This window comes from Ambystoma mexicanum, chromosome 2q (assembly GCF_040938575.1).
Source record: "Ambystoma mexicanum isolate Mex_15411 chromosome 2q, UKY_AmexF1_1, whole genome shotgun sequence".
Taxonomy (NCBI): domain Eukaryota; kingdom Metazoa; phylum Chordata; class Amphibia; order Caudata; family Ambystomatidae; genus Ambystoma; species Ambystoma mexicanum.
In genome coordinates this window covers 1,000,713,873-1,000,726,275 of record NC_090924.1, presented here as the reverse complement: position 1 = coordinate 1,000,726,275, position 12,403 = coordinate 1,000,713,873, and the positions used below count along the sequence as shown (strand labels likewise).

Below are 12,403 nucleotides of genomic sequence, written 5' to 3'. Positions count from 1 at the left end.
CATAACAAGCTTGGAGTGTATATTAGCACCTTGGAGGATCAGGCTGGCCAATCAGGAAGCTGGGAATGCAGACCGTATCTACTGAAGCAAGCCTGAGTTACATGTTCATTGTTGCGCTGTAAACCAGGGTATTCTCATCCTCAGACTACCCTGTTGCCTCCTCTACCTCTCGGCCGTTACCAGGACAGCCCAGGCCACCTCACCTTCTTACCTTGTGGTTGCGCCGCTCTCCCCCAACGTCTCAACCAGTTGCTGGCTGCCCGCCATCTCGCCGCAGACGGCCCCAATATGCCATGGAAATCGAATAGAGTTGCTGCTCGAAGTCTGGCCTTCCAATAACATGGCAGCTATTTTTGTTCCTTTAACATTTTAGTTGACAATGGTCTACGCACTTGTACTGGTTCATTTTTTTTCTCCTTTAAACAAACTGTTAACATGTTATAGTTGGATCTTGGGTGTTACTAGCAACAATATCCCATCCTGTGGGCTGTAGCAGGTGTTAAAAGACCCAGGGATTCATGATAAAGACCTGAACGACACAGTATATCACATAGAACAGGGCATGCTTGCTTGAATATTGTATTTTCGGTGGCTATTGTACCCCAGTCGTGCCATCCCTCTAAGCTTCCCCATTGCCCATCCCCCACCTCCCTATCATTGCCTTTCTTTTTCCTCTGCACATTTAAGAGGGCCCTATTTGGTGGTTGGACACATAAAAAAAAAAATCACAAATAAATACAAAATAAAATAACATAAATCTACCATGAGTTTACTTTTGAAGATTCTTAATCACATTCATGGGCTGTCAGGTGTATACCACAGAAAAGGGGGGCCCCGGGGGGAACGCGAAGCGTTTCCCCCCGGGGAGTATTTTGGCGCTGCACACGGCCAGCGAGTGGCCGTGGGGGTGTAGAGCGCCCCGCCCGGGGTATTTAAGGGATCAGGGAAGGTTCGGGAGGCAGGCGACGGTTAGGACTTGGCGATTGTACAGGTCCCGTTGCCTGTTCCCGAGCCTTCCCTGTGTCCCCTGGGCCTAGTGGCGGTTTAGTGCAGGTGAGATAGGGAGTTGAGTAGCGGAGGGAGGTTAGGTATGTAAAAAAAAAAAAAAAAGTTCGGTTGATTAACAGGGTAGGAGGGGTGCCGTAAATAAGACACCCCTCGTCTTTCCGTTTTCTCCTGCTTCCGCGTCGTTGAAGCGGTAGTGCGCGATCGGGGGGGGGGCGTGGGGGCGCCGTTTTATTTGGTTAGAGAAAGGTTTACTTCCTTTCCAAACCGCGGTCCGTGTGGGCGTTGGGGCCGAGGGAGGAGCGGAGTGTCTGGGCTCAGCAGCGTTGTCCGCGGGGCGCCTTGGTACTACTTCCTCGCCGCCTGTGAGCGTCAGGTCCGTGTGCGAGGGCGTGTTAAGAAGCGCTCGCTCGCATAGGGGGCTGGGCGGCGTGTTAAAGGAGCCGTGTCCCGTTTGGGCTTGCTGTAGTGCGGTGCGCCCGGGACACAGACAGGTGGCAGTGTGGGCCTGTTAGCAAGTGCTAACTAGGCCAGGCTCCTGGACGTTCAGGACTCCTGCTCCTGGATTGGGTGGTGGGGAGGGAGAGGGTAAAGTAATTAGGGGTAGTTAGGGAGGTATATAAAAAAAAAAAAAAAATTATAATTCATAACTTTCAATTTAGCAGCTAGGAAGGACAAAATAAAAAAAAATAAAAATTTTTTTTTCCAGTTTAGGTAGGTTAGTTTAAAATTTGTTGCCTTTATTAATTGGCACTAGTAGGGAGACTTATTGTGGGGTGTGTTTATTGGGGTTTTTTGGGGGCGTTTAGCTCCTTTCAGGTTTGAGGTTTTTCAGGGCCAAAAGGGCTAGTTCACGGGTAGGTCTCGGCTCGGGGGCATTAGGGTGTTTAGGGGAATTTTTAAAGGGCGATATCTGCTGGGCACACACATTTTAGTGTGCACAATGACAGGCCGGGGGGCGAGCAAGAAGGGGCTGGTGGATGCCGGGGCCCTGAAGAAGGCCCTGGAAATCATTAGCAGGGCAACTAAAGCCCAATTGGAAAGTGCGGTAGGGGAAGTTACGGGAGAGGAAGGGAGCGGTGGGGGCCGGCCGCAGCGCAGAGCGGCGGCAGACGGTGCATTGGCGGCGGTGGTAGCTTGCACCCCTACGGCAGGAAAATGGGAGATTTGGGAATCTAGGGGCAAGAAGATGAGGAGGGAGATAGACAGGAGGGCAGATGGGGGTTTAATGAGTTCAGGGGGTCAGCCAGAAAGGGAGGAAGGGTATGATAGCTCCAGGGTAGAGGGGAGTTCTCGTGAGGGTAGAGACCGAGGGAACAACAGTGGGGGCAGGGGTGGAGGGCAGGTGGGTGTGGCAGGGCAGAGAGGAAGAGGGGGAACATACCTGCAGAAGAGTGCGGGTGGGAGAAGGAGGGAGAGGTCCCCGTCAATTGAGGAGGGTAGGGTGGGGCGCGGAACGGCCCCCCCGGATAGGAGGAGTGGGGGCGGAGGGCGCTGCGCAGCCCCCGCTGTGCAGATGGAGGTTGAGGGTTTTGGTACGGCCCCTCATCAGTCAACGCAAGGAGAGCCTAGAGGGCACAGCACGGCCCCTAGCAACGAGGATGTCAGGGTGGAGGTCGGAACGCCTCGCCCAAGAGAGGAGGACCAGGCAGAGGTTCCCACAGCCCCGCCGAGAAGACGTCAGGGGAGTGGCGGGGCGGACGCCCCGGGCTCGGAGGAAGATCTGCAAATAATCTCGGGCAGGAGCCCGCATCCTCAATGGTATTTAAGGGGTGATGAAGTTGGTTGGGATGAATATGGGGGGCAATGGGAATTTGAGGATTACAGGGCGGAAAGGGGAAGGGCGGAGGAGAGAAGAAGTTCAAGGTGGGACGGGGAAAGGGAAGTAGAAGGGGGTCGGGGCGAAACGGGTCGAGGAAATTATTGGCTGGGCGATTGTGCTGACATGTTTTGTCCCCGCAGCAGGAGCCCTCTGAGAATGGAGAGGAGGAGCAGCGGTGTGGAGGCCAGGCCGCAGATGGCAGGCGTGGAAAGAGGTGAGAGGGAAAGAGAATGGTCATCTGCATGGCAGAGAGGGGTCACAAATAGGGGGTTGGGGGATGACCGGGGTGGTCTACAAGGTGTGTTGAAGGAAGTAGGGGTGCAGGCGTTTGGAGCTGAAGGGGTTGGAAAGAACATTTGCTCAGTGGAGGTCCAAACGGACAAACTGGTGGAGCCATTGGTGCTCGAAGTTCAAGCTGGAAAGAATAAGGAGTGTGAAGTGAAAAGAAAAGAGAAAAAATGGCCATACATGGGGATAACAAAACCATTGGGGGCGCACTTGATGGCAGCGACCAGGGAGAAGATTCAGGCAGGGGAATTTGTGGATGTCTTTAAATTGCTCCATAGGGAAGTGAGAGCAAAGGAGGGGTCTAAGGAGGAAGAGAGGGAACTGGCGTCACGCCCAAGGGTCCCGGTGACTATTGAGAATTGGACGTCGGAGTTTATTATTTATGCCAGTGTGTACTGTGAAAAATTTCCGGAGCGTTGCGTGGCCCTGCTTAAATATATGGACGTAATTAGGAAGGCTTTCACGAGTTTTGGGGGTTTTGCCTGGGTACGCTATGATGAGGAATTCAGAGCGAGAATGGCGGAGGATAGTCAGGTGGTCTGGGGGGAGATAGACATGGATCTTTGGCTGCAATGGATGGCGCCAACGAGGCCTGCCCCGACATTACACACAGCAAGTGGGCTGCCTGTGCCTTACCGGCCCTTTCTTGGTCGCCCCGCCCATGAGGGGGCGGGGGGAGGAGGCGGAGGACAACCCTCAACAGCATGTTGGGCGTTCAATAAAGAAAACTGCACGAGGTGGATGTGCAAATTTAAACACGAGTGCAGCAGGTGTGCGGGTCGGCATCCGGTTACAGATTGTTTTCAGGCAGGGGACAGTGGGTCAGGGCGAGGAGCGGGGCAAGAAAGGGGGGGGGGGAGGTCCGCATTCCAGGTAAATCGGGGTGTGCTGGTAGGTCGGGCTCAGTTTATCGTAAAGGAGGTGGGGGGCACAAGGTTTGATGAAAGGTTTGTTGGGAGCAAATTAAAGGGGGCAGGAGAAAGGTGAGGAGGAAGATGCGTAGGTAGGGGAGGGCCCAGGGGGGAGGTAACGGTGGAAATTGTTAAGGGAGAGGTAGCTGTCGTTGGGAGGGCAGGGTCGACGGTGGGGAAGCCCTCACGCTTGCCGCACGACAAGGTGAGTAGGCTTCAGGCTGCATGGACGGAGGTAATGGATGCGAGGAGCTTGAAGAGTTATATGGAAGGGACTGCATGGACGCGGGCGCAGGTTTGGCCCCTGGTGCAGCGGTGGAGAGGAGTAAGGAAGAAAGGGGGCCTGCATGGACGGGGGTGCATTAGTGCCCCTGGTGCAGGTGGGAAAAAGGTGGTAAGGGATGCGAGGAGCTTGAAGGGTTATATGGAAGGGCCTGCATGGACGGGGGTGCACGTGGGCCCCCGGTGCAGGGGGGACAATGGGTGCGGGGGGACAATGCAGGAATGTAAAGGAATAAACTGGGCACAACAAGTGGAGCAAATGGTTTATTGCTTGTAGGGGAGCGGTTTGCGACGTGTTTTACGTGGGTATTGTTTGGGGGCTTTCAGGGTTTTTGAGTTGGTCGGGGGAAAAGGGGGGTAGGGGGACTGCAATGGGAAGATGTTCAAATTACAGAAGTAGGTTTAGACATCAAGATTAAAAGGCTAAGTAGGATAAGGAGGGAAGGGACTCTTGGGTTCGGCTGGGTCGTGGGAGCAAGGTCTTATGCCCAGTTTCAGGTGCTAGGGGTATTGCGGAAGGAGTTGGTGGCAGTGGGTGAAAAGGAATAGGTTTTTGGGACTCATTACTTTAGGATGGGCGCAGCATCTGAGGGTACCGGGCTGGGTTTTTTCAGAAGCCAAGGTGAAAAGATTGGGTCGTTGGAGGCTGGGAAATACAAGGGGTACGGCAGGGAGTTTGATGATGGGGATGCTGAAAAGGTGGTTAGGTTTTTGCGGGCCAACTGTTGTTGAAATATTTTGACTTGTCAGTGATTTTGTATTTTCTTTTTCAGATGCTGCGCGAAAGGAAGGGGAGTTGGCGCAAGTTTTGATTTGTTGGCCATTCAATTGTTAAGTGGGCTGGGGAAAGAAGTGGGGGAAAAGGGGTTTGGAAGGTAACAGGGGTGCAGTTACAAGGAAGTGGTGGTGAGACGGCACGGGTTGGGGGGCCTGCGGTGGGATCACCTGCTTCCTATATTGGCAGGGTTGAGGGATGCTTGGGGTTCCAGAGGTGGTGATTATGCATGCAGGGGAGAATGACCTGGTGAGAGATACGGGGTTGGCTCTGCTAAGGAAAATGAAGAGGGACTTAGTGTGGGTGCGGGAAATGTGGCCTCGAGCAGTGGTGGGATGGACTAAGCTGTTGCCGCGATGAGTGTGGAGGGGAGTGAAAAGGGGGGAGCAATAGAATGGGCCAGGAAGGGGATAAACAGAGAAAGGGTAACATTTTGTGCCTCGGTGGCAGTGCAGGTCATGGACCATAAGGAAATAACATATGAGGGTCTCCTTATCTTTAGAGAGGTGGGGGTACACTTGTCCGTGTATGGGAATAATCACTACCGGGTGGACTGGGGTGCTTGGCTGGGAGAATGGGTAATAAGTTTGAGGTAGAAAAGTTGGGGGGGTTTTGGGGCAGAAAGAACTCCTCGGGGGAGGGTTTTTCTGGTGCCGGGGGCATGGCCCCTTTTGATGTGGGGGGAGGGAAGCACAATGGGGGAATGACACGGGAAAGGAGGGGGTGGCGCTGTTTGCACAAGCAGGTCACCCCGGGGGATCAGGTATTGAGCCTGGAGGGGCATGGCCCCTGGGGAGAAAGCGGGACGCCTGGAAAAGGGGCAAGGATACGGTAGGATCCAAGGGATCATTAGGGAGGAATGGGTTATTTAATTATTTAACTGTTGGGGGAAAATGGGAAATGTTTAAGTTATTTAATTGATTGTTCAAATAGCTATTTAGTTTGTTAGGCCATGGAGCCAGTTAAGCGTTCTGATTGTAAGCTTTGGCCTGTCACATTAAAGCGACCTTTTCCACTTTTAAATGAGTCTGGGTTTTTGTGCAGTAAGCCAAAAGGGGGGCCCCGGGGGGAACGCGAAGCGTTTCCCCCCGGGGAGTATTTTGGCGCTGCACATGGCCAGCGAGTGGCCGTGGGGGTGTAGAGCGCCCCGCCCGGGGTATTTAAGGGATCAGGGAAGGTTCGGGAGGCAGGCGACGGTTAGGACTTGGCGATTGTCCCGCCCTCCCACCCCTTCATTTTTGTTTAGGGAAGTTAGTTATGTAATGGGGGGGGACGTTTGTCAGAGGATTATGAGGGGGAGGAGGGGGGTTTATGGTTTAGGGGTCTGCTAAGAGGGTAGGGATGGTAGTTTGGTGTGACAGGTCAGGGCATCGGGAAAGGTGTGTGTAATATTGTTGCTGATGTGGCAGGTCAGGCTGGCTGCAGGTCACAGGTAAGAGGAGTTTGGTGTAGAGGGGAGTTTCAGGGGGTCAAAGTTGGTCGGGGTGCCGGGGGCATGGCCCCTTTTGATGTGGGGGGAGGGAAGCACAATGGGGGAATGACACGGGAAAGGAGGGGGTGGCGCTGTTTGCACAAGCAGGTCACCCCGGGGGATCAGGTATTGAGCCTGGAGGGGCATGGCCCCTGGGGAGAAAGCGGGACGCCTGGAAAAGGGGCAAGGATACGGTAGGATCCAAGGGATCATTAGGGAGGAATGGGTTATTTAATTATTTAACTGTTGGGGGAAAATGGGAAATGTTTAAGTTATTTAATTGATTGTTCAAATAGCTATTTAGTTTGTTAGGCCATGGAGCCAGTTAAGCGTTCTGATTGTAAGCTTTGGCCTGTCACATTAAAGCGACCTTTTCCACTTTTAAATGAGTCTGGGTTTTTGTGCAGTAAGCCAAAAGGCGGACACTATTTTCCTAGCAGATGTGGTGTGGGACTGCGACTAAAAAGACATTCCTGCTGGTATTGCAGATCCCAAAAAAAATGCCAATCCCGGTACGACAGCCTAGTGGACATTTCATCGACTGCCTCCTAGGTAGTGACTTTTGCTCTAGCCTCCACTGGCACATGATGCTTCTTGCACGTTATAACAGAAGTCCCACCTCCCTTTAGTGCTGCCAAACAAATATGGCTTTGGAAGATTATTTTAAAGCATCTACTGAGACAGCACAGACTACAAAAAGGAAGACAAAAATAGACACTCGATTTTTGTGAACGTTTTCAATCACTTACTGGCTTAGCAAGTGTTCGTTTTGAGAGTCAGCTGAGTTATGGATGCAGACAGCCTTCGACGGCAGCATAGCATGTTCACAGAGTGAATTTAATAGCAGGACACTCGGTTTTAAACAAACATGGCTTTTCCTGATACCACCTGGGTTCTTGCTCTATTTTGATTGTAGGGAACGTTATTCATCCAGTCAAATGTCCGATTTGTCAAAGAGAGTGTCCAAGAAAGGCATTTGTTTTTGATTCGTGCGCGAAAGAAAAAGTGGAAGACCCTTCATTTACTCTGCGAACCTCGGGTATTAAAATGTAGTAAATATGTCTGTTCTTCAAGATTTTCGGAATGGCACTAGACCCTTCTTCAGATATTTCTGTCTGCTTAATGTTGTACTGACTTTCCCCACCCCCATACACACATTTTGAAAAAATTGCTTTCAGAGATGGTTAAAGGTGGGTGAAGTAGTTACTGGACATGTCAGAAACAGAGTTACAAACATATCAGGAGGAAAAGATATAATCTGAGCCCTGAAGAAGTGTCAGGGTGTGTAACACATTTTGACTCCTATTTGTTTTAAATTGATCTAGAAAAATGACACACATGGACTGCATCTCCAATTGACACATTGCAATCTGTATTACTGCACATGCTCATCTTTTGAGAAGCTATGTTAGCAAGTCACTTGAATGCGTCACATTGGGCTAGGAATAATTTCTGAATCATCGTGTGTTCTGTGGAACTCTAGCAGCCAGGAAAGAGTTTTTGACTTTCACACAAGCTTCTCCCGCCTGCGTAACCTTACGTGTAACCCTACCTCTGTCGTGTGATGAGATTGATGTAGTGCCTCAGTGCCGAGTAGTATTTGGCCATGTCCTCCGCAGGCGCGTCTTCGCCAGGGCTGTTGGGTTTGGATGGATAGGCATCTGCCAGCGTGCCCAAGCAGATCAGCAAAGACAGGGCAAAGGTTAGCACCGACAGCCACACCCTCATGCTGCCCCCTTGCATCTGCATCTGTGAAGCACACACACAGGGAAGGCCAGTCAAGTTACTGTGAAAATCACATTTATAACAACAACAGGCAATAGATGGGGAAGCGGTGGCCTCCACCGCTTTAAGGAATACGTTATCATGCAGCATTGAAGAGGCATTTGGATGGCAATAACGACATCCCGGAGTGAAGCAAAACAAATAGCATTAGTCAATTATGTCAGAAATGTTCGCCCACACTGTCAAGCTGCCTCGTCTGACCCCCTCACTAGCACTCCTGCATGGTTTGCACTGGTTGCCAGTGGCTGCCCGGATTGAATTTAAGATTCTTTGTGTCGTCCATCGGGCTGTGCAATACCTAAAAGCGAAATTAGAGCAGTATTGCCCAGCTAGACAATGGTGCTCTGTGTCCCACCCGTTTCTCAAGATCCCCAAATAACAGTGAAATTGATTAGGTGGTCGCTCTTTCTCAGTCCTGGCCCCGAGCTTGTGGAATGCTCTCCCGTTATCTCTGACAACACTTGCTGAGTATCGCCCTTTTAGAAGAGTGCTGAAAACCCATCTGTTTCAACTTCGTTCCGCCCCCCCCTCCCTCAAGTAGGAGTGTGAAATATTGGTTGCTGCAATGCGTCCTTTTAGTGCACAGATGCCTTTGGGCCTTAATTTGAGCTCTATACATTATCAAATAAATAAATTAAAAAAAAAAACACTTTTGTAAAAACGTATTGCATTAAAGGAATGAATGTGGCCGGAAAGGGCAGTGAACACAATAAAACTCACACACATTGCAAAGCTTTGCTAACACAGAGTAGTAGCAAAGTAACATTTTATGAATGTTGTCCTCAGATTATTCGGTGAAGCAGATTGTGTATGTTAATGTGGAATATAAGGAATACAACAAGTGTCTCCAATGTGGCACATGAAGCAATGCCGTCCTATTGGCTTCACATACATGTCTTACGTGACCACCGTGTAAGCACGCTGTGTTTTTCAATGGGTATTTGATTCTGCTGCTTTGATTAAAAGAGTTGTTGCAAGTACGCTGACAAAATAAAGCTTTAAATAAATGCCGTGTTTACTGACTTGAGACGCAAGCATTGTGCGGTGAGAGAAAGACATTAAGATTCATTCCATTTAATGAGAAATGAAGTTCGCCAAAGGACGAGACACGGAAGCCATCTTTAAAGCTTGAGCTCCATACAATAAACTGACCATCAGCCGTGTCTTCCTGCGTAACCTGAAGAGTAAACCTCAGAAACTGAGCATGCCAATGGAAACAGTAGCCCTTCTAGATATGCGGGCAGGCCATTGGTCACTTGGGGTCAACCGGTGTGGGCCAAGTCCTCAATGCAAGACAAAAGGAACACTCGCTTAGAGACTCACATCCTCATTTTCCATTTTCTCATTTGAAAATATGATTATTGTCCTGCGGAGACCCTCCAAAATGTGTATCCACCTTCATGGAAAGCTCAATTTGGCAGAGTTCTTAACTGTCCCAGAGGAACTCGGAGAGTCCTGTCATTTTGCTTTTAGTACTTCTGCTTTAATCTTGCATTCGTGGTGGGAAAACATAATACAAATAAAACACTACACTTGGGAGATGCACATAAAAAAGCAGGTCCCTAACAGCTACTTAACCCTGAAATGGCACATGCTGGGAGTTCGAGTTGTACAAGTATTGTACGGTGAGAGGTCTTCTCCTAAAGTATTACCAAATGAGCACTTTGCACCAACAACTTGCAATCATCACATTGACAACTAAAAATGAAACTACATCACGTGAGGAAAAGCAAGTGTTGCACAATAAAATGGAAGGCACACACAGGGTTGGGGTGCGGAGTGTGCGTCGCGGTTGTTTCTGCTATCGGGCACAGATCAGGGCTGGTCTTTTGCGCTGCTGTAAGTGTAATTAGCACTAGTGCAAAAGTGACCTAGTGCAAAAAAGCATTCTTTCAATGCATTTTTGCACGTGGGAAAAGGATAAGGGAATGCGTTGCAATGGTGCAAAAATGCACTGAAAGGAAACATTTTGTGTACAAACACAAATGTTGCCCTAATGCTATTTACACTTCCACTAGTGCAAAGTTTCTGTAATACCAGCACAGGTTGCCAGATGAGGGCACCTACTATAGTCATATAAACCACAGCCCCACCCCCCACCTGCCTAGTTCCCCATCTACAGTCTTACTGAGGAAGCCAAAATGATCAGGAACCGCAGATGTACAGTAGGCTGCTTTCAACCATTTCAACGAATTTAGAAAGATGAGGTCTGATTCATGGTACGTTTTCCTATGGGATTGCGCCATTGTAAAACACTTCCATGAATCAGGCCTTTCTGTTTAGGAAACTACATTGACTTGGTGAGACCAAGTATGGGAAGTGTTCCAGCCCAATACAACTGAGCATCACCGACATTTGCACCTCTCTCACTATAACTTGCTCGCCACCTGTTGAGCCTGAAAGGAGTATTACGTGCGAAGTTCCGTCTCAACGGAGAGTAACGGAGTTTGCTAAGGGGCTGTTCCCTCTGCGGAGTTTTGAGATCTTTGCATTATATGTTTTACGATGTAGAAGATTCCAGAAAAGGCTGCAGCGCCCAACAGAGGTATGTGAAAGCTATAGGAAACGTTACTTCGGGTCAGGGAGAAAGCGGATGAGACGGCGAGAACAAATCCGCGCTTATAAACACGGGTAAATAACTACACGTGAATTGGGAGAGTTGTCAGGTCTGCAATGCATGATGGGATGCGCAACGCCAGAGAGTCGTGCAGTGCCTGCGAGGAGTGCCTGCGCGCATACTCACATCACTAGTGCCTGTCTGTACGCGGCGGCGCTGCTTCTCCAGTGCGCTCCCTCTCTGGCTGCGATGCTCTCAATGGTGCACGCCTCCTCAGCCGGCTCTCCGCGCTGTCTCCGCTCTGTCTCGGCTCGCTGCCACGCTCGGCTTCTTATAGGCTTTCCTCCTTTCCTGCGCAGGGAGGGGCGGGCCGCGGGCGCTGCGCTGCGCATCACTCCCCTCCTCGAGCCTCCCACACCCCCTCTTTTCTTCGCACCGAGGGGACCGCGTCACCCACTGAAGCCGTCTCTCCCCTCAGGGGCGAGGACGGCGTCCCGTGACCCTCTCCGCGACCCACGGGGCTGCTGCTCCCCGCTGGGGCCCAGCGCAGCTACTTTGGTGAACTTCGAGAAGTTGGATCCGCGCGGTGGTGACGCACGGCTCCCGCCGCGTTGAATCACTGGAGCAGGGCGGTTATTTTTAATGCCCGCGAGCGCAGAATAAGTGCGCAGTGCTTTTAGTGCGCGCCAAAACATTTCTGTGGAAAATGCATCTAGAACAATTGTCTGTTTATAGCAGATAGACGAGTATTGCACGTTGTTTTAAGGAAAGCGTGAAACGGGTTTATTCTCTTCCTCCAAGAACTGATTTGGTTTACGATGATCTGCGGACGCCTGCGTAGGCAGCTTATCATGCCAACATAGGGAAACCGTGAGCTGCGATAACGTGACGCAGAGGGACTGATATAAAATCGTTTTTCAAACGGGGTTTTCCCCATTGAAAACGGCTTGCGTAAATCAGGCCCCGAGAGTCGAAATTGAGGGAGTTTGGAACAAATATCACGACCTGTCACAAAACCAAGCAGAGCTTCCTCTCACAGACACCCTCGTGTCAGCACGAATTCGAATGCCATTTTATTTACTAGCACGACCAATGAAACTAGTGATGGGCACGCGTGAGGCAGCTAGGCGGGTGGGTATGAGTGCCCGGATGGTCTGATTCACTTTAGGGGAACATTCATTCATTAAGTAGTTGCAGAGAATCTTTTTTTTAAAGATTCGTCGAGAAAGGAGATCTCAGGCCTGAGTTAAAAGCAGCTAATTTTGAATTAACAACAGTTCTAATAATATAGATACCATTTCTCCACAACCGTCCCTAAAATTGCAGCAAAGTGGCTGTTATTTTGGGGGTTTTAATTTCGTTCTTTCAAAAGTACTCTTGTGATAAATCCGTTCGATTCGCTTTTTGGCATGCACGGCTCATCTTTGGATGCTTCAGCCCTGTCTTTGGCAGGTTCTGTATGCGTTGAAGAAAGTTATTTCTGAAAGCTGTATCCACAACTGAATTC

At 50.3% G+C, this 12,403-nt stretch overlaps 1 protein-coding gene across 2 annotated transcripts in view; it reads right to left on the bottom strand.

The window, feature by feature from the left end:
- The window catches only part of NPY (neuropeptide Y), a 217,981-nt gene extending 206,752 nt beyond the window's left edge, over nucleotides 1–11,229 (bottom strand). For both annotated transcript variants that reach the window (XM_069648318.1, XM_069648319.1), the window contains exons 1-2: nucleotides 11,083–11,229; nucleotides 8,107–8,303 (exon numbers count right to left, since the gene is read on the bottom strand). In XM_069648318.1, the coding sequence (XP_069504419.1) occupies nucleotides 8,107–8,303 (197 nt within the window). In that variant the 5' untranslated portion in view covers nucleotides 11,083–11,229. The remainder of the gene's footprint in view (nucleotides 1–8,106; nucleotides 8,304–11,082) is intronic.
- Between the last annotated feature and the right edge of the window lie 1,174 nt (nucleotides 11,230–12,403).